General features: G+C 34.5%; 1 protein-coding gene across 1 annotated transcript; it reads left to right on the top strand.

Moving 5' to 3' along the window:
• The first annotated feature begins 2,567 nt into the window (after positions 1 to 2,567).
• septin8b (septin 8b) lies at positions 2,568 to 22,071 on the top strand. The gene is made up of 10 exons (XM_056472548.1): positions 2,568 to 2,618; positions 6,064 to 6,178; positions 9,514 to 9,709; positions 10,167 to 10,353; positions 12,473 to 12,634; positions 13,260 to 13,356; positions 14,742 to 14,910; positions 15,280 to 15,412; positions 17,735 to 17,913; positions 21,558 to 22,071. The coding sequence occupies exons 1-10, from the start codon at positions 2,589 to 2,591 to the stop codon at positions 21,559 to 21,561; spliced, it is 1,272 nt and encodes a 423-aa protein (XP_056328523.1). The 5' UTR covers positions 2,568 to 2,588; the 3' UTR covers positions 21,562 to 22,071.
• Positions 22,072 to 25,586: the final 3,515 nt, after the last annotated feature.

Raw genomic sequence — 25,586 nt, 5'->3', positions numbered from 1 at the left:
AAAGTTGGTTTTGTATTTGCACATTCATTCAATGACAACTTGTGACAGCTCCCTATAGTGTTTACCAGGATACATTGAGAACATTTAATTAAATCACTTAGATTAATTGATAAGAAATGTGCTTCTTTCTTGAGTAAATATGATGAGATCGTTCTTGCTACTTGAATTGTTTATTGCATTTTTATTTCTTTTAATTGTTTATTTTTTTTATGTACTTTTTTGGGGGGTTTTGCTCTTTATCCTGTGCATCTAATGGGAATATTGTGTAAAATAACTGTTCACTTTTACTGTATTCTGAGTTGTATTACAGTTTCTTGAAATAAAAAAACAAAAACAAAAAGAAAAAAAAAACATGACACATTGAATATTCGGTCTGAAATCACATATATGACTTCAACAGCGCTGTCCTTGGGTGTTTAAATGTTTAGACTATGTAGAACTTGCAAAAAATACTTTTTTTTTTACTGAGAATATAGACTATTATTAAGGAGACAGTCCGAAAGTGTGACTATAAAACCGACTTTACCTCAATTTCGAAAATCCCATTTTGTTTGTCTTGAGAGTTAATGTTAATTAAGATATTAGTTTGCTTACCTTCAGTTGGTTGTGGTGATCCTTAACCGCGTTCAGATTAATGTCATAGCTTTGGGTAACAAAACATTACAAATAATTAGTAAAAAAAAAAACAATACACTAGTAAACACACTTCAAACTATCAAGATGCTCGGAGTTAATGTGATGAACCTCACCTGTGGAAACGAGGACAAATTCCTTTTAAATCTCTCTAAAAGTATTCACATATTTTCATCGGAAGTCACATTTCTATAAGGCCTAAAACCATCTTTTCCAGGTGTCACTTGATTAGATGTTTATTTATCTTCTTTTCAATAAATCTCATTCGGCTGCTAATTGCAGGTGTGCGGTATAAATACAGCGGGTAAAGAGCGACACCTTCTGGTCGCGTCTGGAACTCTAAACAGCGCCTCAGCAGTGCTGGCGGTTTTCTGTCTAAACACAAAGCTGAGCACAAAAGCAGGGGTGCCCGAATTTTTTTTTATAAAGGGCCAAAAACCACACTAGATTGAGGGCTTTGAGCCTAAGGTAAATATATCAAACTGTATTAGAAACTTTCCATGGGTAATTTCCAAAAATCTTTAAAAAATTGTACATTTCCTTAATCGTATTTACCAATGCTATATATATATATATATATATATATATATATATATATATATATATATATATATATATATATATATATATATATATATATATATATATATATATATATATATACAGTAATATATAAAGTCAGAATTATTAGCCCCCCAATTCCCCAATTTTTAGTTTAATAGAGAGAAGATTTTTTCAACATCTATCTATCTATCTATCTATCTATCTATCTATCTATCTATCTATCTATCTATCTATCTATCTATCTATCTATCTATCTATCTATCTATCTATCTATCTATCTATCTATCTATCTATCTATCTATGCATCTATCTATCTATCTATCTATCTATGCATCTATCTGTCTGTCTGTCTGTGTGTCTATTAGTCTATTATTCCATCTATCTATCTATCTATCTATCTATCTATCTATCTATCTATCTATCTATCTATCTATCTATCTATCTATCTATCTATCTACCTATCTATCTATCTATCTATCTATCTATCTATCTATCTATCTATCTATCTATCTATCTATCTATCTGTCTGTCTGTCTGTCTGTCTGTCTGTCTGTCTGTCTGTCTGTCTGTCTGTCTGTCTGTCTATTTATTATTCCATCTATCTATCTATCTATCTATCTATCTATCTATCTATCTATCTATCTATCTATCTATCTATCTATCTATCTATCTATCTATCTATCTATCTATCTATCTATCTATCTATCTATCTATCTGTCTGTCTGTCTGTTATTCTATCTATCTATCTATCTATCTATCTATCTATCTATCTATCTATCTATCTATCTATCTATCTATCTATCTATCTATCTATCTATCTATCTATCTATCTATCTATCTATCTATCTATCTATCTATCTATCTATCTATCTATCTGTCTGTCTGTCTGTCTGTCTGTCTGTCTACCTACCTGTTTATTTATTTAAATTACCGGTTTTTATAATTTGTAATAAAATTGGTTTATTTGAATCGAAGTCATTTTATTACATTTATTAATTCATAATTATTATGTTTATTAGAATATTTTATATCCATACATTTTATTTATTATTGTTATTATTATGTTACGTTGTGTTCATGTAATTTGTGTAAATAAAAGTCACATTCGCTGTTAATATAAATTTATTTTTAATTGTACTTTAAATGTCAAAGTAATGCAACTAATTTCTAAGTCATTAAAGGTTTTTAGGAGTGTATTTTACTTCAGCTAGGAGGCGTTTCCACGATTCCGTCGAGTGAAAACTGTGAGAGAGAGAGAGAGAGAGAGAGAGAGAGAGAGAGAGAGAGAGAGAGAGAGAGAGAGAGAGAGAGAGAGAGAGAGAGAGAGAGAGAGAGAGAGCGATCACGCTCAGTAAATGAAAGCAGTTGTCAGTACTCTCACATTCATCTGCATGGCTGCCACAGAAGTAAACACATATCCAGTAAGTTAAATACATCCTCTTCTATTTACTGCACATTCTCATCAAGACACGCGTATTAATTATTCATAAAGTAAGATTTAAACATTTCCATAGTTTGCATATAGCCTATGTTTATGCAATTAGTTGCAGTGGAGAAAATATGATTCAATGAGCTTTTAATCAACACAACTCTAAATAAAATACAACATTAATACATAGTACAATTTGAGCCATAGCTAGCCTACTATAGTAACTGTTTAACACTATTAATGAACGCTCCGGCATATTGTACTACTACAGTGAACTGATAAACTAATAAATACCGTAGTATATGTAGTTTTTACTACAGTAAACTGTGCTGTATTGCAGTATAATATACTATATTCAGTTATATAAAACTACAAGATTTAGTAATTTGTTTATATTACTATAGCTGGTTGTTGTGTTGTCATAGCAACTTTAAAATCGTCACAAACTCGTTAGCATCGTACGGTCTAAAAACACTATATTTACTATAAATTACTATAGTATCTTTTTTTTTTTTTTACACGTGGGTTGTTTTAAAACCTTATACTTTACTTTTATAGTTTACAATTAGTGTGTGTAAATCCACTGTCAAAGTCATTTCAAGCTGATTAGCTCTAGTAAGCAGATCAGCTTTGGCTCTTCAGTCTGTTGTGTAGTGTTCGTGTTGGAGTAACGTTAAACTAATATTACGCTTTTGAGGTGTCTATATTTATCAATGCAGCACTGAGAGGATGTTTGTCGGGGTGATGGCAGTGGAAAGCTTGAGACTATGTATAAAGAGCTCTTTGTATCCGGCGAGTGTGTTGAAAATAAAGGCTGTGAAACACTTCCTTGTGTTTGTAGACACTGAGAGCTGTGAATACCTCAGCATGCTGCTATTCTCTGTCATACACGCTCAGAGCTGCATACTAAAATTACACTCATAAAAATGCCTACTTAAGAGTTTTTGCCTTGTTTCTAGTCCAAATATCTAAAAAAATGTGTAAATTAACAAGCATTTTATATAAATAGTCAAATTTAGGGTCGAAATTAAGTGAGTTTTTCCTTAAAACAAGCTAAATATTTGGTAATACACTTCAAATGTATTGTTCCATTAGTTCATGTATAATTAGTATTTATTAATATGAACAATTAGTTGCCTGATGCATTTATTATGGTATTTGTCAAACTTTGTTAATGTTATTTAAGTTAAATAACATTTGTTCATGTTAACTCACTGTGTATTAACCAATGTTTAACAAGAGCAGCTTTGGATTTTAATAATGCATTAGTTAATGTTGGACTATGCTTAATAAACTCTTTACAAGATTATTTATATTTAGTTAATGTTACGAACTACATTAACTAACATCAACTGACCGGGGAGGCATGGTGGCTCAGTGGTAAGCACTGTCGCCTCACAGCAAGAAACACTGTTGGTGTTTCTGTGTGGAGTTTTCATGTTCTCCCCATGTTGGCGTGGGTTCCCTCCGGGTGCTCCGGTTTCCCCCACAGTCCAAAAACATGCGCTATAGGAGAATTGAATAAGCTAAATTGGCCGTAGTGTATGAGTGTGTGTGCAAATGAGCATTTGCCAGCACTGGGTTGCAGCTGGAATGGCATCCACTGACAAAATCCATCCACAAACATATGCTGGATAAGTTGGCGGTTCATTCCACTGTGACAACCCCTGATAAATAAAGGACTAAGCTGAAGGAAAATAAATGAATGAATGAACTAATGAACCATTATTCTAAAGTGTTACCAAATAATTTGCCAATAGGGTAAGCAAAATAATAGTGTTTTCGCAATATAAAAATATAAAAGGAAATACTGTGGAAAAATCTGAAAATGATTCTAATATGTTAATTTACAGCTTCATTTCTTGTCATTATTAATGTTGCTTGATATTTAGAGGAAGTATATTGTTTTAGCATGACTCTTTAATGAATGGAAAGTTCAAAAGGACAGAATTTATTGGAAAGGTTATTATTTTGTAATACAATACATAAATAATAAATAAATAATACTAATTTCACTAAAAATGACTTTTGCTACTTTTTCAAACTACTTATTTAAAATGAGTTGAAAGAACACAATTGCTATGTTTTTTAGAGGACAACTTAATTGTTTTAGATTCAATCTAATTAAATTTGTAAAAACCATTAGGTTAACTTAATCGATTTGTTTTAAGACAACACACTCGAAAATGACTTTTGCTGCTTGTTCAAACTACTTATGTAAAATAAGTCGAAACAACACAATTATTTAGTTTTTTTTTGGGACAACTTAAAAGTTTTATGTTCAATCTACTTAAATTTGTAAAAACGATTAAGTTAACTTTCTGTTGGGACAGGATGAAGGAATTGTGTGGAACCCATTTTTTACAGTGTTGCTTAAAAAGTACTAAAATTCACACACACTTTAAATCAACCCAGGCTCATTCTGATAACATACCGCAATATACATTTCTGGAGAGCGCCAAATATGTCCCAGGAGCTACGTTTTTGTTTTTGCGAAACCACCAGAGGCCTCTGTGTATGCTTTTTGATATCTCAAATTTCTCTCGCGAGTGCCATTTGTGCTTCTTCTCACGTAAATCCACCAGAGGCCTATGTCAACTGACTGACCGATTGAATGATACACTCTTTCCTTCCCTAAACCCAACCAACAGTGTTTTCAAAAGCAATCCAGAAAAAGAAAAGCCCTCGCGGCTGCCTGATTTTTAGATTTTCAAACTTTACCACATTCTCACCCTGTTATTTACTTGTTTATTTAGTTTTTTTGGCTTCTGTTTTTGTCTTACCCGCTTTCTGGAATCGTTCTTTGCCAGACTCAAACTCTGTTGTCGCGGTCAACTAATCTCCGTGTCTCAAGTCCGCCGATGTATATGGCGAGCTAATTGGAGAAACTGGTAACAGTGGGAAAGCTGTTCACATGGAGGTAAGCGTTCAGTTGGTAAGCGTGAAAAGGAACAGCGTCATACCGCACAGTAGCGTTCGTTTTAAAGACGAAATGCAGCCATACGCACCCCTGGCTACATAAATCGCGATCTCCAGAAATGCATATAGGGCTATGTTTTCAGAATGAGCCTATGTTGCTTTAAATAATGTTCCATTACTTAATCGTCCAAGTAATATTAATATCAATTATAATATAATATCAACTGCATGATTTTCAGCATCATTTACTGGAGAAAAGAACTGATTCATTGGATTTGTTAAATGTTTTTAAAGTAGGTGCTTGCAAACAATTTATATGGGCTGAATTTAACCAAACAAATTAAAGGTAGTAATGTTCAACTTAATTTGTTTGTTTTAATTCAGCCCATATAAATTGTTTGCAACCACTTACCTTAAAAACATTAGTAAATCCAATGAACCTTTTTTTTCAGCATCATTTTGTGAAGCATTTTTACAAAGTGTCGTGTAGAGTTTTCCCGAAGTGCTGTGTTTTTCAGGCTGAGGAGATGCGGAGTCTGTCTCTCAGTGGTCATGTGGGTTTCGACAGTCTTCCGGATCAGCTGGTCAGTAAATCAGTCAGTCAAGGATTCAGCTTCAACATTCTCTGCGTAGGTGAGAGTGACGTGCTTTAATGATGCAGATCTGACGTGAAGAGGCACATATTATTACAACAAAAGTCTTATAACCAGCTAAAGCAGGGGTGCCCAAACTCGGTCCTGGAGGGCCGCTGTCCTGCAAAGTTCAGTTCCAACCCCAATCAGACACACCTGGGCTAGCTAATCAAGCTCTTATGCTGCGGTCACACTAGAGTTTGTGCATGCAAAATTCTGTCGTGTGAAGCTGCGAAAAGGGCCGGGATTAAACAAGATGATTAGACATTTAAAAAAGAGAGAGATTTGTCTGTATTGTGTACAGAAAAGTCATGTTTTGCTCATCGATTGGTCTCACGCAGTCACGTGATGCGATTTCGCATGTCAGAGTTCACCAAGCTTGAACTTTGAAATGCAGTGAACTGTGAAAATTGTCACACGAGATTGCGTTTCGGGTCTGCCGCATTCGCATGCGTATGAATGGAAGTCTGTGGGGAGAAAAGTCTAGTGTGACCGCAGCTTTATCAAGCTTTCTAGAAACATCCTTGCAGATGTGTTGAGGCAAGTTAGGGCTAAAATCTGCAGGACACTGGACCTCCAGGACTGAGTTAGGACACCCCAAACCTACATTTCCAAAATGTATTTTTGCTAATAATTGTAATAATACGGTAAGATAGGGTCTATGCATATATATATATATATATATATATATATATATATATATATATATATATATATATATATATATATATATACATATATATGGGTCGTGACACTAGGAGATTGCCAAAAATCTAATTAATTTTATTAAATTATTAGAATTACAATATTTTATCCATAACCTATATATAGAGTTGAAGTGAGAAATATTAGCCCTCCTGTGTATATTTCCCCAATTTCTGTTTAACGGAGAGATTTCTTCAACACATTTCTAATCATAATAGTTTTAATAACTCATCTCTAATAACTGATTTCTTTCTTGTTGCCATGATGACAGTAAATAATATTTGACTACATATTTTTCAGGATACTAGTACTCAGCTTAAAGTGACATTTAAAGGCTTAACTAGGTTAATTAGGTTAACTAGGCCAGTGGTACACAAAGTGGGGCTCATGGGACAATGTAGGGGAGGGGGGGTGGGGGGTCGTGACACTAGGAGACTGCCAAAAATCGAATTCATTTTATTAAACTATTAGAATTACAATATTTTATCCGTAACCTACAGAAGAAAATAGAAAATAGTAGTTAATAGTAAATGTAGTAGTAAATAAAAAAACAACATGCAAATAAAAAGCCATCAGCTTTCGATTTTTTTGCGATTACCCCTGGTGTGATTACATTATATTAAAGACTCAGATGCAGAACATTTTAAAGAACCAGGTTAAACTTTCTGATACCTTTATGGCACTCACATACATTAAAAACAAATACAGGCCACTACTGAACATGGAGGATGGTCTCCGAGTGGCGTTCTACAAAATTAAATGGTTAATAGACTTAGGTGTGCACCGTTGTGTGCAAGGTTTATAGATTTATAACCACCTCAGAGAATAATGGGGGTCACGAGTCACTGGCATTGTTATTTTGGGGGTCGCAGGCTGAAAAGTTTGGGAACCCCTGAACTAGGCAATACTGTAAAAAAACTCCTTGCTCTGTTGAACATAATTAGGGAAAATTAAAATATCATAAATTTGTTATTAGAAATGAGTTATTAAAACTATTGTTTAAAATCGTGGTAAAAAAATCAATCACACTTTATTTTGATGGTCAGTTTGTTGAATTTAAGTTACATTGCAACTACATGCCAACTAATTCTCATTAGATTATAAGTAGACTGTTAGGTTGGGGTTAGGTTTGGGATTGGGTTTAGTGTAAGTTGACATACTTGCAAAGGTACTTCTAGTCAGTTAAATGTCTGTAGAATGTCTACAAATACTCAAATGGACCATCAAAATAAAGTGTTACCAAAAATCTTCTCTCCATTAAACAATATCTGAGAAATGTTTATTGTCAGATTTAAAATTTCACAGGAGGGATAATCATTTTGACTCATTCCCAGATACATTTTGCATTTTCAAAAACTTTAATGAATCAGTTTTAAATAATAAGACAAATTATCTGAAGTTATGTCTAAAAAATTATGTTTATACAGTTGAATTCAGAATTATTAGCCCCCCTGTTTATTTTTCCCCCAATTTCTGTTTAACGGAGAGAAGATTTTTTCAACACATTTCTAATCATAATAGTTTTAATATCTCTAATAACTGATTTATTTTATCTTTGTCATGATGACAGTAAATAATATTAGACTAGATATTCCTCAAGACACTTCTATACAGCTTAAAGTGACATTTAAAGGCTTAACTAGGTTAATTGGGTTAACTAGTCAGGTTAGGGTAATTAGGCAAGTTATTGTATAAGGATGGTTTGTTCTGTAGACTATCGAAAAAATATAGCATAAAGGGGCTAATAATATCGACCTTAAATGGGTTTTAAAAATTAAAAACTGCTTTTATTCTAGCAGAAACTAAACAAATAAGACTTTCTCCAGAAGAAAAAATATTATCAGACATACTGTGAAAATTTCCTTGCTCTGTTCAACATCATTTGGGAAATATTTAAAAAAGAAGAAAAAAATCAAAGGGGGCCTAATAATTCTGACTTCAACTGTATGTGTAATTATGGACATTTTGATCATGAAAATATCACTCTCACTATTACTATTTTTGACTGTCTCCGGTTATTACAATTAATAGCAAAAATAATGTTTGGAAACATAAACTTATTATTTCCTCCAGACACACTACAGTAAAACATAGAATTAACTGACTTGAACTCCTTTATTATATAGCTACCACTACTGTACACTGTAAAACAATATCTGTTAACGAACAGCTTCTGTATTTTGTGATTCACAAGTGTTTTTGGTTTATTTATGGTTGTAAATTACATTGTGTGATGTTGATCTCTGCTCTGTCGACTCTTGATGTTGAAAAATCAACTCTACAGTTTAACAGAGTGACTTTTATTCACATTTTAGTAGTCTGAAATCATATAATGGATAATAAACAATAACTAGAGAAATCAGTCTATAAAATAGCATGTAATAAATGTACTGGCGGTGTAGTACAAGTTTTCTGTAGCGTAATATACAACACCAACCCAGACAATATATCACTTTACACTATTAAAAATGTTAATTAAAGTCACTTTTTGGATCTTTTCAATCTTAAAAGTTGTTGGAAAACAGATCAAGCTCTCATAATGCAATTCAAGAGCATAAATAAACAGGAAAAAATAAAAACATGAATCACAACGTAGGGAAAACTGCTGATTTACTGGTCTTGTTTTGACAGGAGAAACTGGGATAGGCAAATCCACATTAATGAACACACTCTTCAACACGACATTTGAGAATGAAGAGGCCAGTCATTTCCACAACGGTGTGCATTTACGGCCCCGAACCTACAGCCTGCAGGAGAGCAATGTGGACCTACAGCTCACCATTGTGGACACTGTGGGATTCGGAGACCAGGTTAATAAAGAAGAAAGGTAATTAATCAGGTTACAATATCAGCGAATAAAACAGTGCACATTCTACATGGAAACAGGTATTCCTCAGCATATCCAGTTTATAAAGAGGAGGTCATATAATATTTAGGTTGTCCTAATATTGTGTCAGGATGTCTACAACAGGTTTAAATGCATCTAAGGCCAGAAATCGTTAATTACTTATGAGTAATTAACAACAAAAGTGACTAATGTTTTCACATTACTGTGATGGTTGGGTTTAGGGTTGGGGTGGGGGTAGACATTAATAAAAAATAATAAATGGGTCATTTAATAAATAATATAAAATATTTTTCGTTAACTTAACATAGATTAGCTCCTCAACAGCCAATAGCGTTTTGTTTTATCACAGCCTGACCAGTGAGAGAGTGTCAAGTGTGTAAAGGGCACATTGACAAAAGTAAAGGGTCAAAATATTTCTTTTCTTCTTTCCCTGCAGTTATAAGCCTATTGTGGACTACATCGATGCCCAGTTTGAAAACTTCCTTGAGGAAGAGCTTAAAATCAAACGTTCCCTTTATAACTATCATGATTCCCGCATCCACATCTGCCTGTACTTCATCGCTCCCACCGGGCACTCGCTGAAGTCGCTGGATTTAGTGACCATGAAGAAACTGGACAGCAAGGTACTGTTTGTCATTTAGATGTTATTTAATGCTGCCATGGAACTGAAGTCAAGATTGTCCTTTTATTCCACTATTGTGACATACATCCACTTGAAACGGTCCTGAAATGAGAAAAAAAAATGGAGCGGTGTATGATTTTGTCCTTTGTGAACCGACTGGATTGTTGGACAATGTTTGTTGCTAACAAAATGAAGGAAAATTGATGAATGGATGAATTCAGAACAAAAATGGGACACACGTTTTTAGGCCCGCCCTAAAGGATTAATAGCCAAGCATTGATAGCTAAAGAACTGATAGCTCCACACTAATGCAGTGACAGCTCCTCCTTAAAGCACTGATAGCCCCGCCCTAAAGGACTTATAGTCTCACCCAAAAGGACTGATAGTCCAACCCTAAAGGGCTGATAGCTCCGACCTAAAGCACTTATAGCTCTGCCCTAAAGGACTTATCGCCCAGCTCTAAAGTACTAATAGACCCACCCCTTATGACTGATAGCTCCACCCTAAAGCAGTGATAGCCCTGCCCTAAAGGACTGATAGTCCAACCCTAAAGGATTGATAGCTCCGCCCTAAAGCAGTGATAGCCCAGCCCTAAAGGACTTATAGCCCAGCCCTAAAGGACTGATAGTCCCGCCCTTAAAGACGGATAGCTCCACTCTAAAGCAGTGATAGCTCCGCCTTAAAGGACTGATAGCCCAGCCCTAAAGGACTGATAGTGTTGCCTTTAAGGACTGATAGCTCCACTCTAAAGCAGTGATAGCTCCGCCCTAAAGGACTGATAGCTCCACTCTAAAGCAGTGATAGCTTCGCCCTAAAGCACTGTTAGCCCGCCCTAAAACACTGATAGCCCCGCCCTAAAACACTGATAGCCCCGCCCTAAATGATTTCCATGTGACCAGAAGTGAAGAAAAGTCTTTCGAGGGGAAGAGAAGTTTAAGGTATTTAATTAAAGTTTATGAGGGCAAAAAAATTGTACAAAATAATGAAGTGCACAGATAAATCATTTATAACAAGAACTATAATATACATATAAAATAAGAATAGTTAATTTTGATTTCATGGCAACTTTAGGTCTTAAAGTGCACCTGTTATGCTGTTTTAAAAGATTAATCCACCCAAAAATGAACATTCTGTTATTAATTACTCACCCTCATGTCTTCTTAGACCATCGTTCATCTTCAGAACACAAATGAAGATATTTTGGATGAAATCTGAGAGCTCTATGACCCTATACAGACAGAAATGATCCAAAGACATCAAACTTACTGTCAAAACATTCAATGTGACTTTGAGTGGTTCAACTGTAATCATACGGAGCTCCAAGAACAATTTTGTGAACTAAGAAGATGTAAACTTTTTAACTTTACTCACCATTGTTTCCATCCATCTATTTTTATGTGCATTTTGTAATGTCGCATTAAAAATGCTTAATGGAAACGCCAGGATGCAAATAACTGAGTAGTATAAACTTTTTAACCGATAACAAAAAATGTGCATAAACTATGTTGGAAACATTTACCAAATAAACTCCAGCATGTGCATCAAAAAAGTCATGTGATTTAGTTAAACAGATCATGTGATGATAAAAAATGTGCGTGATTGGACACATTAATGGACAAATCAGCATTTCGAGCTAATTGTAAAAGATCTGAAATTGTGGCCATTTTACTTTTGCACATTCTAAAATCCCTCAGCCAAAGTCTGTCATCACAGTGGTTCAGTATTATTAATATTATTCCCTCCAGAACTGTCTTGAGCATCTGTCTGCGCTCCCAAAGAGCATCTCATGCCTCTAAAAGTACTATATTGCGTTCATTGTGTTTCATCTTCATGTTCTAAGGTGCAACTCATTTATTAGAGAAGAAAAAGCCCACAGTGGCCTCTCCCAATGCATCAAACTACATTTTTCAGTCTGATTTTTGACACCAGTTTATCAGGAAGTGACAATTTAGTTCTCTTTGTCTGATTGGATGGAAACACTGCATTATTCGCAATTGTTTATTGCAATATTCCAGTTTTGCGCATAAATCTAATTTGCATCTTTGGATGTAAACAATGTCCTCTTGCGATTGAGCTTTTGTGATGCATATAATTAATACTTACTTTTCCTTGCTAACCAGGTCAACATTATTCCCATCATAGCGAAGGCGGACACCGTTTCCAAAAGCGAGCTTCAGAAATTTAAGATCAAGATCATGAGTGAACTGGTCAGCAATGGAGTCCAGATCTACCAGTTCCCAACAGACGACGAAGCGGTGGCTGAAATAAACTCTTCTATGAATGTAAGATATGTAGGATATACAGTTAAAGTCAGAATTATTAGCCCCCCTTTGATTTTTTTTTTCTTCTTAAAATATTTCATAAATGATGTTGAACAGAGCAAGGAAATTTTCACAGTATGTCTGATAATATTTTTTCTTCTGCAGAAAGTCTTATTTGGTTTATTTCGGCTAGAATAAAAGCAGTTATTAATTTTTTTTAAACCATTTTAGGGTCAAAATTATTAGCCTCTTTAAGCTATATATTTTTCTGATAGTCTACAGAACAAACCATCGTTATACAATAACTTGGCTAATTACCCTAACCTGCCTAGTTAACCTAATTAACCTAGTTAAGCCTTTAAATGTCACTTTAAGCTGTATAGAAGTGTCTTGAAGAATATCTAGTTAAATATTATTTACTGTCATCATGGCAAAGATAAAATAAATCAGTTATTAGAAATTAGTTATTAAAACTATTATGATTAGAAATCTGTTGAAAAAAATCTTCTCTCCATTAAACAGAAAATAGGCAAAAAATAAACAGGGGGGCTAATAATTCTGACTTCAACTGTATGTCGTGAATATGAACTGTCAGATTTTTCACCATTGATCAGACTACATGCTCCTGTAATATTTGTTTTTTTAGGCTCATCTGCCTTTTGCTGTGATTGGGAGCAGTGAAGAAGTTAAAATTGGGAACAAAATGGTGCGAGCCAGACAGTACCCGTGGGGAGTGGTACAGGGTAAAAATTGTTTTTAAAGATTATTGGAATATGTTTTATAAGAATATGCTAGTCCAGTTTTCGCCTTCAAAATGTCACAATAAGTTCAGCATGTTACCTGCCATTTATCTGTATTTAGAGTTTTTTTTCAGAGTAATTTGTTGTTTTCCCTTTCTCAGATTGAACACATAGACCAGGGGTGTCCAAAATCGGTCCTGGAGGGCCGGTGTCCTGCATATTTTGGTTCCAACCCCAATTAAACACACCTGAACCAGCTAATCCAGCTCTTTCTAGGTATACTAGAACAGTGTTTCCCAACCCTGTTCCTGAAGGCACACCAGCAGTACACATTTTCAAAATCTCCCTAATCAAACACACCTGAATCAGCTCATCAGAACATTGGAAGAGACTTCAAAACCTGAAATGAACAGGTCAGATAAGGGAAACATCCAAAATATGTACTGTTGGTGTGCCTCCAGGAACAGGGTTGGGAAACACTGTAATAGAAACGTCCAGGGAGGTGTGTTGAAGGAAGTTGGAGCTAAACTATGTTTAACTATGAGACACCTCTCGCATAGACCAATCATAACTGACTGGGTAATCAGACCAATCACCACAGATTAGCATCACGGAAAGGAGGGGTTTGGGAAATTAATCGCTGTACAAATTAAATGGGAGACTTTGAGATATTTAAGTACAAATAAACGCATATTATATGACAATGAAAGTGTTTTTTGACCTTTCTTAGACCCCCAAACCAAACTATGACCTTTTATAATGAATAATAGGGGCTGTTTAATTATCTGCTTTAATATATTTCATTTGATATTTCCTGACAGTAAATTCCTAGCTTACATGCAGGCTAGTCTGTGAACATTTAAGTGACCTATTATGCAAAAATCTATCTTATAAATGGTTGTCTGGCGACAGTGTCTGCATATAAGCAGTCTCTATTCGTAAAAATTTATTAATTCTATTTTTTATAATCACACTTGATTAAAACAGTCTGCAGAAATACTTTGATTGATATTCGTCCTTTGTACTTGTCATCAGAGGGAAAGCTCCGCCCACTAGTGACCGTCTCTCCCTTATTAGCATCGGATGTAAGTCTTGTTTTTGAACCTGCCACTATGCTGACACACAGGCATTTGTAGCTCTGCCCTCTACTGAAAAGAGCTCAATCTCATTTGAATTTAAAGCGACAGTCACCAAAACGCCACAATTAGGATCAAAGCCTAAAGGGTCATTTTCAGAGAGTTATTAAACATTATTTGTGTGGGATTTTGAGCTGAAACTTACATAATACATAAAGGGGCATAATACCGTAGGTCTTCTTTAATGCATAATAAGTAAACTGCCTTGATGAACGAAGTCACGTTGTTCTGTGTGTTCTTTGTTGTGCTCAGTGGAGAACGAGAGTCACTGTGACTTTGTGAAGCTGCGAGAGATGCTGATTCGAGTCAACATGCTGGATCTGAGAGAACAGACTCACGCCAGACACTACGAGCTTTACCGCCGCTGCAAACTGGAGGAGATGGGCTTTAAAGACACCGATGCGGACAGCGAACCCTTCAGGTACTGCAGAAAAGCATAGAATTATAGCTGAAAATGACATTATTTTGTGTATTTTCCTAGAACAGGTTAAGTATAAAGGACATCCAGCTCTTCAGTTTTATACAACAGCTGCACATAAGCCTAATTAACCTAGTTAAGCCTTTAAATGTCACTTTAAGCTGAATACTTGTATCTTGAAAAATATCTAGTCACATAATATTTACTGTCATCATGGCAAAGATAAAATAAATCAGTTATTAGAAATGAGTTATTAAAATTGTTATGATTAGAAATGTGTTGGAAAAATCTTTCCATTAAAGAGAAATTGGGGAAAACATAAACAGGGGGGCTAATACTTCTGAATTCAACTGTATCTGTCCTTACATGCAGTCTGCAGGAGACGTATGTGGCCAAGAGGAGGGAGTTTATTGGTGAGCTTCAGATGAAGGAGGAGCAGATGAGGCAGATGTTCGTCAATAAAGTGAAGGAGACTGAAGCGGAGCTAAAGGAGAAGGAGAGAGAGGTACGAACACTGCACAAAAAATAAACTTTGCATGATGCGGAGACACTTCATAGTAGTTTATACAGTTGAAGTCCAAATTATTAGCCTTACTGTGAGTTTGTTTCTTTTTCAAATATTTCCCAAATGATGTTGAACAGATTCAGGAATTTTCCACAGTATTTCTTTTAATAGTTTTTCTTCTGGAGAAAGTCTTATTTGTTTTATTGCGGCTAGAATAAAAGCAGTTATTATACGTCAGAATTGTTAGCCCTCTTGAATATTTTATATCAAATTCCTTGCTCTGTTAAACATAATTTGGGAAATATTTGAAAAAGAAAAAAATGCAGGAGAGTTAATAATATTGCCTTCAACTGTATATACACTCACTGGCCACTTTATTAGGTACACCTCCAACTGCTTATATGACCGAAGAGACCGACCTGGCTGATGTTCAATCAACATGTCTGACAGATAAAAAGGTGCCAGGCCATTTAGAGATTTAAAAACCAGGAGAAGCATTTTTAAGTGACTCGATAGTGCACAGGCAGTGCAGAGAGCGTAAAACTGGTGTAATGTGCTCATGTTTCTTGGTACCTGTTAAAAGCCTTGCAGCAGCATTTTGAACTAATTGTAACCGGGTTTCTGACTAATCCCAATGTGAAGTGAGTTACAGTAGTCCAGCCTAGTGGTAATAAAAGCATGGATTATTTCTTCAAAGATTTTTCTAGATAAAATAGATTTGACTGTTTTTAAGAGTCGAAGCTGAAAGAAGCCGGATTTGACCACTGCGTTTATCTGTTTGTCAAAGCTCAAGCCATCATCCAGAATAACACCCAGATAGATAGTAGTTATAGTTCCTATGCAATGTTTTTATGGGTTGCTGAGAATACATTTCAGGTGTTCAATACGTTGTGTGTCAGTCTTGAAAATAAAAATAGGTGCTTAAAAGTCCTTGATTGTCCTTAGGCTATGCCTGTATGAATAGTCGAATAGTTCAGACTGCTGAGCGAATCACTGATACAACCCTTCCTACTCCCCAAGAACTGTACTTATCCAGAGTGAGCAAAAGGGCTGCCAAAATCACTCTGGACCCCTCACACCCAGCACACTGCCTCTTTGAACTTTTACCTTCTGGTCGACGCTACAGAGCACTGCGCACCAGAACAGCCCGACACAGAAACAGTTTCTTCCCTCAGGCAATCCATCTCATGAACACTTGATGATAATAATTGTGGAACCAACATCACTACTTGCTATACACTTTATACACATTTACACTTATTTAACAACACACTTTACATGCCAATTAGCACATAACAGCTGCACATATAACATTGTATATAGTAATAAACACATACATAAACTTGTCAATCTGTATATTTGCACTCACTACTTACTTCTATTTTTTAAAATATATTTATGATCTGTTTTTGTCCTGTCTCTGTAATTCTGTTGCACTGTAGAAGCTCTGTCACCAAAACAAATTCCTCGTATGTGTGAACATACCTGGCAATAAAGCTCTTTCTAATAAAGCTATTTCTAATATGAACCCTGGCCATAATCATAACAGCGGAGCATTAATTAAATGCATATTTCCTGTGGAGCTATTTGAGGTAGCCTGATATTTTTATTTGACAGAAGAAAAAACATGATTGGACAAACAGCAGACCCTCAGCCTCCTCCACTGTACCAGCTTCATCTTCTGGTCCAAATGTCTTAAAAAGAAAGAGTTTGCAGGACTTTGCTTATAACCCAGAAAAAAGTAAATATAAGGGATAATGGCCTTGATTTCACTTCTAATCTTCAGTTTAGCAGCTCAGTTCTTTAGCACTTTGAGCACTTGTTATTGTTTAGAAGAAAACACTTTATTTGACATAGTAATTTTAAATAAATGGTACCCCAAAAAAAAGTTCAGGCTCAGGATTTTTTTTTTACTTTAAGCCCTGCATAGAAAAACTTAATTTAATATATATTTTTTTTAAGTTCAATAGAGCAATCCAATAGATCTCAATCCAATAGAGCACCTTTGGGATGTGGTGGAACGGGAGATTCACATCATATATGTGCAGCCGACAAATCTGCAGGAACTGCGTGATGCTATCATGTCAATATGGATCAAAATCTCTGAGGAATATTTCCAGTACCTTGTTGAATCTCTGCCACAAAGAATTAAGGCAGTTCTGAAGGCAATAGTGGGTCAAACCTGGTACTAGTAAGGTGTACCTAATAAAGTGGCCAGTGAGTGTATGCGTGCGTGAATACCTCATCACTATAAACTAGTGTTGATCGCCTCTACAGGAATAATGAAATGAGCTTCTCAGTAGATAAGTTTGTGCATTGCAGCTGCACGAGAGGTTTGAGATGCTGAAACGCACACATCAGGAGGAGAAGCGCAGCCTGGAGGAGAAGCGCAGAGATTTCGAGGAGGAGATGAACACCTTCAACAGGAGGAAAGTGGCTGCAGAAACTCTTCAGTCGCTGCAGGGCTCCACAGGCCTCAAAAAAGACAAAGAGAAGAAGACGTAAGCCTTTCTGTGCCTGTCTGTTCTCGTCTCCATCTGTGTGTGTGTTTGTGAATGCGTTCATGAGCATCTGATGTCTGTGTTTGCTTTTCTGGTGTCTGATTTATTCAAATTTGCATCGAAACCTTCCGAAAGGTGAACGCACAGCAGATTAAATGGTCATTTATTTACGATTATAGCTCATATGAGGATTTAAAGTACACATGAACTCAAAACTAAACATTGATTTTGTTAGCTCACATTGCTAGTTTTGCAGTGAACAATTCAGCTGTGCATGTCATTAAGAAAAACTAAATAGTTTGCTCTTGTAATCTTTAATTGAAATCTGAGAATGCACTTCCTGTTTGTTTTCAGTTAAATTCTCAGATTAGGTCTGTCTGAGGTATTGGGCGTGGCTAACACACTTAACCACACCCCTCCAGCTGTCAACTTTGACATCAAACAGAAATGGTGAGCAGGAGGAGTCTGTTAGGTTGTAATAACTCTCTTCAAACCCTTTTGCAGGTCTTTCTGAGTGAAATGCCTACTTTATTACATCCAATCAGCTCGCAGAAGAAAAACAAGCCACGCCCACTGTTTCTCATTTAATATTTTGTTTCTGTAGGAGCTGCGTCACATGGTTGCAAAAACGGTTGCAGCTTGCGGTTCATGTGGATTTTAAAGTGGTTCAATTAAGTCAGTATTTAAAGGGTACTAATTACGCCCCTTTTACAAGATGTAAAATATGTCTCTGGTGTCTCAAGAGTGTGTGTGTGTGTGTGTGAACTGTCAGCTCAAAATACCACACAAATAATGTTGAATAACTTTCTGAAACTGACCCTTTCATGCTTTGATCCTAATTGTGGCGTTTTGGTGACTGTAGCTTTAAATTCAAATAAGATTGTGCTCTTTTCAAAAGAGGGCGGAGCTACAAATGCCTGTGTGCCAGCATAGTGGCAGATTCAAAACAGGACTAATGTTCTGACGCAAACGAGACAGCTGGTGTTAATGCAGCGCAGAGGATTCTGGGATAGCAGAGCATTAGTGTTGTGAAGTCTGTGTGAAATCTAAATTTACAATGTTTATTTTGATAGCAGAGCTCACTTTGTTATACTTAAGGTGAATTTAGGTTTTTTTTTTTGTAGTTTTGAGTTTATGTATCGTAATTGAATAGTTTATTGCAATTCTGACGTTTTGATAGCCTCTAAACTGACAATTGCATTGAAAATGGGAAAATCCTTCCTGAGGTATAGACATTTATTTATTTGCACAATTGTAAATCATATCAATATTTTATTAACATGATCATTCATTCATTTTCTTTTCGGCTTAGTCCCTTTATTAATCTGGGGTCGCCACAGCGGAATGAACCGCCTAACATGATCAGATGCTTGTTATTTTGTAAAAAGTATTTGGTTTTAGCTTTCTTGCACTACATTTAGCATAAACCAAAAATCTAATTTACCCATTATTAAACTGTTGTATCATTAATAATTATGTTCAGCAAAGATAAAACAAAATAATAATAATAATAATAATAATATTAATAATAATATTAATAATAATAATAGTAATAATAATAATAATAATATTTATAATAATAATAATAATAATAATAATAATAATAATAATAATAATAATAATAATAATAAATTACCTTTGAAATTCCCAGCAAACTGAGAGCTCTGGAGACTAAACTTTTTGAAGTGATTTTTCTTGTTGGTAATTTTGACTGGGTTTTCACCACACAGCGACATCTAGTGGACATTTACAGCATTACTAAACCGAGCAGAGAATTTGAGAAACAGAGAAGAACGAGTTAAAGTGTTATTTTACTCTAAAATAAAAATAAAAAGATCATTTACTCACCCTCATGTTGCTCCGAACCCTGTAAAAAAATCCTTCTGATTGGGAACACTGTTCATCTGAGAGACTCTGTCTGACAGACCGTGACACATTTAAAAATGATAAATAAAAATATATAAATTTAAACCATAAACTAAAAATAATTGAAACCATAAACTAAAAACTTTTTTAGTGGTTTGCTGTAGCCTACATCATGTCAAACAACAACTTCTAGGCTTTGTTCTGTTTTTTCCCTGTGGTGTGGGCGTGGGCTAAATGTGAACTGAACTAATGAGGCCTTTTACAGTCTATGAATGAAGAATCTGAGAGTACAAAGGTTTTTCCTTTTCTTTTTCTGTGCATAATTCTGTAAAAAAATCTAATAAAATCTGCGGATTGATTTTGAGAGAAGCTGAAAACTAAATATATTTATTATAATTTTTTTTACAAATTTAGAGTGTAACATAAATGCAAATTAAACTGAAGAAGCATCTGAGCGTCCAAAAACCTTTTTTTGTGTTATTTCTGCACACAATTCTGTTAAAAGAAGTAATAAAATCTGCAGATTTATGTGGGTTGATTTTGAGAAAAGCTGAAAACTAAACATAAAATGAAAAACTAAATTTAGGATGTGGTCTAAAAGCAAACTGAACTAATGAAGCGTGTCTGAACGTCCAAAAAACATTAGTCTTTTTTTGTTATTTCTGTGCATAATTCTGTAAACAAACTAATACAATCTGTGGATTTATGCAGAGTAATTTTGACGGAAGCTAAAAACTAAACATAAAATGAAAAAATGAATATATTTTAGGCTGTGGTGTAGCTGCAAACTGATAGAAGAGTGTCTGAAAGTTCAAAAAATGTTTTCTTTTCACTATTTCTGTGCATAATTCTGGTAAAAATGTCATAAAATCTGTGGATTTATTTTTATAGAAGCTGAAAACTAAACAAAATAAATAAAAAACTTGGAGTATATGGTCTAAATGTGAACTGAACTAATGAAGCATCTGAGCATCCAAAAACTTAATATAACTCTGTAAAAAATCTAATCAAATCTGCAGCTTTATGCAGGAATATTTTTAGAGAAGCTGAAAACTAAACAAAATGTTAAAAAAAAAGAAAAAACCTGTGAACTTTCAGTTTTTACAATGCAAACCCATTTATAACCATTTATTTATCTATATTTTTAGGTGAACAAAGCTGAAGTAGCTCTTTCATATAATACATCCACCTAAAGACACAAATCGTTACCACAGCAGAATGAACCGCCAACTTATCCAGCATGTGTTTTACACAGCGGATGCCCTTCCAGCTGCAACCCAGTACTGGGAAACATCCATACACATTTATTCACACACACACACACACTCATACACTACGGCCAATTTAGTTTACTCAATTCATCTATAGCGCATGTGTTTGGACTGTGGGGGAAACCGGAGCACCCGGAGGAAACCCACACCAACACGGGGAGAACATGCAAACTCTACACAGAAATGTCAACTGACCCAGACGGGACTCGAACCAGCGACCTTCATGCTGTGAGGCGACAGTGCTAACCACCGTATCGCTCAATTATCGAAACATTTGCATAATATTACTGAAATGAATATAAAAACTGAATAAATATATATTAACACAAGTAAATGAACAGAATGTGGAAATCTGCTGAGATTTACGTGGGTTCAGATTTTGTGTGGACATGCTTATTATAAGTGAATAAAAACCCAAATATTATGTCTATTCATAAGGTGAATTTAACATTTATTTTTATTCTGGCTGAATTTAATCACACCTATTCTTCTTCATTCTCTTGACAGATGAGAGACGAACACAGGAATCATCAGCATCAGCATTTTTCCCAGTATTTCAAGCAGCATGTCTTTCTTTCAGGTGATGATTTTATGATTATTAATTAAAATAAGCTCCTAAAATTGTTGTTGCAAACCTAAAACATCAAATAAAGGCTATATTTTTGGCCATACAGTAGATGCAAACACTCCCAAAATCTTGGGAGTGGAACAACTTGATTGGGGCAAACTTTCTGACTTTGCTCTGTTTAACTTTGTATTGATTTAATAAAACATCAGTAAACACATTGTCTTATTAATCAATACATGAATTAATACTTGACTGTGATAACTGAACTGTCAACATAATTTATAATTGATTGTTTTGTACATGAATGTTTTTTCCTCTAAAGTTTTACAAAAGTCCTGTAAAAGATTAATTGAGGTTTGTATAGATTTATAATGACCAGAATAATGATATTTGTAAATGTTAAATGTAATATCTGCTGTTACAGCTCACCTGAAACTCTAGTTCACATTTATAATAAAAATACCTTTAAAGTCGTTCTTTTATTTCATTTCTCAGCTCTCTGCAAGTAAGAAATATCAAAATATGTGAATAAATCAATCTAAAAATGTATTAATTCAGAAGTAAAATATAAAATAAAAACACATTTAAGTTTTGTTTTAAGTTCTTTATTCATTTGTAATGTATATATATATATATATATATATATATATATATATATATATATATATATATATATATATATATATATATATAAATATGAAAATGACTTAATAATGAATGCTGAAGGTTTTATTTACTATTTTTAGGGGGATATACAGGAAGGGTTTGCTCAAAAATCGATTTGTCTAAATCCTTTGCAATACATTGAGTTGTTCTCCTAAATTTCCAAATATTAAAAATAAATAAATAAATATGAAAATAAAGTCAGAATTATTAGCCCTGTTTATTTTTTTTTCTGTTTAAAGAGCCCCTAATATGGGTTTCTGCAAATAACATTCTATGTAGTGTGTAACACAGGTCTAAGTGGAGTGAAATATCCAGCTAAGGCTTCAATCTGAAAGTGCGCCATGTTTAGAACTATTGATTCATTTCTAAAAGAGTCGACTCATAGTGCTTCAAATGAATCATCTTGATAACGAGTCTTTAGCCATTTTGGCGTGATGTCGATACGAAACTTAAGCTCCGCCCAATTGTTGTGCGCGCAGACCCGGGAAAATTGAAACCTGCGGCACCGCCAACACACACTGTAGCAGATCCTGGTTAAATGAAGTCGTGAAGACGCTGTGCTCAGCTGGGTATTATTGGAAGTGTGAGGGAAAGTTAGTGTTATTTTCTCTACCCAAACATGAGGCTGTGAAGAGTCAGTTGTTGAGGTTTATTTTTGCAAAAATACCTCAGCGTTATCGACCCAGCCAAGTGCGGTGTTCCCTGGAATCTACACGCTTACAACGGGGGATTGAAATTACAGGAGTTTTCCGGGATAAATAACAAGGGAGGGTGGCGGAGATAGGTCTGAAATACGGGAGTGTTGGCGGGTCTGCTCACACATACACTCTGACTACTTCAATATTGTTGATAAGCCGTGATGGGCATTTCACTCTGTCTTGCGCTGAGTGCTGTCGACCTACCACAACAGGCTGTCATCGGATCAATCAGCGCAGATTAGCATCGCGCTAAGGAGGGGTTTGTGAACAAATGAATCGCTAAATGATTCATACGGGAGTCGCTGGGATAATTAGGTAAAAATAAATTCATATTATAAGACCATGAAAGTGTTTTTTGACCTTGCACGCATATCAGCCTGTTGTTGGAGACCCCCAAAACCAAAATATGACCCTTTTTAATGTATAACAGGGACTCTTTAATCTTCTCTTTGTTTTTTCAGCACATTTCTAAACATAATAGTTTTAATAACTCATCTCTAATAACTGATTTATTTTCTCTTTGTCATGATGACAGTAAATAATATTTGACTTGATATTCTTCAAGACACTTCTATACAGCTGAAAGTGACATTTAAAGGCTTAACTAGGTTAATTAGGTTAACTAGGCAGGTTAGGGTAAATAGGCAGGTTATTGTATATCGATGGTTTGTTCTGTAGACTATCTAAATAAAATAGCTTAAAGGGGCTAATCATTTTTGTACATGAATGTTTTTTCCTCTAAACAGTTTTACAAAAGTCCTGTAAAAGATCAATTGAGGTTTGTATAGATTTATATAGCTGTTTATATAGATCCATAACTGTTTTAAATGAAATAATTACTCCAGTCATTATTGCTTTTATTACTATTAACATTAATAATAATAATAATAATAATAATAATAATTAATATTGTAGTGATTTGTAAAAAATCATGTGCTCTAAAGACTGGAGTAATAAAGCTGAAAATTCATCTTTAAAATCACTGGAATAAATGATTAAATTAAGTTATAAACTACGTCTGAACAGTTATTTTATAGTGCAATAACATTTCACCATTTTACATTGTGTTCTGTGTTTGTCATGAAATAAATGCAGCCTTGGTGAGCAGGAGGAGCTTATTTTAAAACATTTCAAAATCCTACTGACACCAAAATTTATGACCGGTAGTGTATATATATATATACATATATATATGTGTGTGTTTGTGTGTGTGTGTCTATATATATATATATATACATATACATATATTACATTAACTGTAAATAAACTCTAAAAATATCTGTAAATCAGCAGTATTTTGTGATTCAGGCTTTTATTTTTATTTTTCCCTGTTTATTTATGCTTTTGAATTGCATTTTTAGACTTTGATTTTTCTTCCAACAACTTTTAACCTTGAAAAGCTTGAAAAAAAGTGACTTTTATGAACATTTTTGGTGTTGTTTATTACGCTACAAAAACCTTATAATAAACTGCCAGTACATTTACAGGCTTATTTCTCTATATATTATTTCTTATACATTATATTATTTACTAAAATGTCAATAAAAGTCACTTTGTTAAACTGTGGAGTTAAATTTTCAACATTAAAACAACCGGAAATAAGCAGAAAACACTTGTGAATCACACAATAATTGGGTCTGTCTGCATATATTCCCTGACCTCAGAAACTACTGAACTAGAAGATTTGTATCAGCCTTAGTGGCTTTTGTCAAAGGATTAGTTTGTGTACTTAACCAAATCCCAAAAGTACTTAAACCAGCAGTTACTCACTGAAATCACCGCCATTCGCAGATGGTGCGAAGCAGAACACAAAACTAAACATCTATAATCATCTACAGTTCAAGCCAATATTATTCGCCCTTTTGGGATTTTTAAAAAATATTTCCCAAATGATGTTGAACAGATTCAGGAAATTTTCACAGTAGTTCCTATAATATTTTTTCTTCCGGAGAAAGTCTTATTTGTTTTATTTCAGCTAGAATAAAAGCAGTTTTTAGTTTTTTAAACCCATTTTAAGGTCAATATTATTAGCCCCCTTAGCAATACTTGTTTTGGATTGTCTCCAGAACAAACCACTGTTATACAATGACTTGCCTAATTACCATAACTTGCCTAGTTAACCTAATTAAGCCTTTAAATGTCACTTTAAACTGAATATGATGTGTTGAAAAAATCTTCCCTTCATTAAACAGAAATTGAGGAAATAATATACAGGAGGGATAATAACTCACTGTATGCTCATAATTGATAAAATGGCACTAAACAATTAGGAACTCAGCTTGTGTTCACTCTCGAATCAGTTATTGTTCTGGTGAAAACGTGTTGCTCAGAGTCAGCGGCATTAACACTGAAACACTCTCATGAAACACTGAAGGGTTAAAAATAAAAACTCAAGCCCAAACCCCTTAGAAGAGTTATAAAGGCACGATAAGGCCGAGGTGGAAATGACAAACAGATTTAAAAACAAAACCTTGCATGTGTCTCTGCATAAGCGGTTTATATCTTACACTTCTCCTCAGCCTTCAAAAGATAAGATCCACGTCTGATCTGAACACAAGCGAGAGCTGGAATGTGCTTTTCTGCAACAGTCAGAAATATATATAT

The sequence above is a fragment of the Danio aesculapii genome, chromosome 14 (genome assembly GCF_903798145.1).
Source record: "Danio aesculapii chromosome 14, fDanAes4.1, whole genome shotgun sequence".
NCBI lineage: Eukaryota > Metazoa > Chordata > Actinopteri > Cypriniformes > Danionidae > Danio > Danio aesculapii.
This window is presented reverse-complemented; position numbering and strand designations above follow the sequence as displayed.

What these genes read in the sequence shown, in the direction of transcription:
- septin8b (XM_056472548.1), top strand. Translation starts at nt 2,589, where the DNA reads ATGGCTGCCACAGAAGTAAACACATATCCA. An exon ending in CAGAAGTAAACACATATCCA is followed by an intron (nt 2,619 to 6,063) that starts GTAAGTTAAATA and finishes TGTGTTTTTCAG; the next exon opens with GCTGAGGAGATGCGGAGTCT. An exon ending in TAAAGGAGAAGGAGAGAGAG is followed by an intron (nt 15,413 to 17,734) that starts GTACGAACACTG and finishes TGTGCATTGCAG; the next exon opens with CTGCACGAGAGGTTTGAGAT.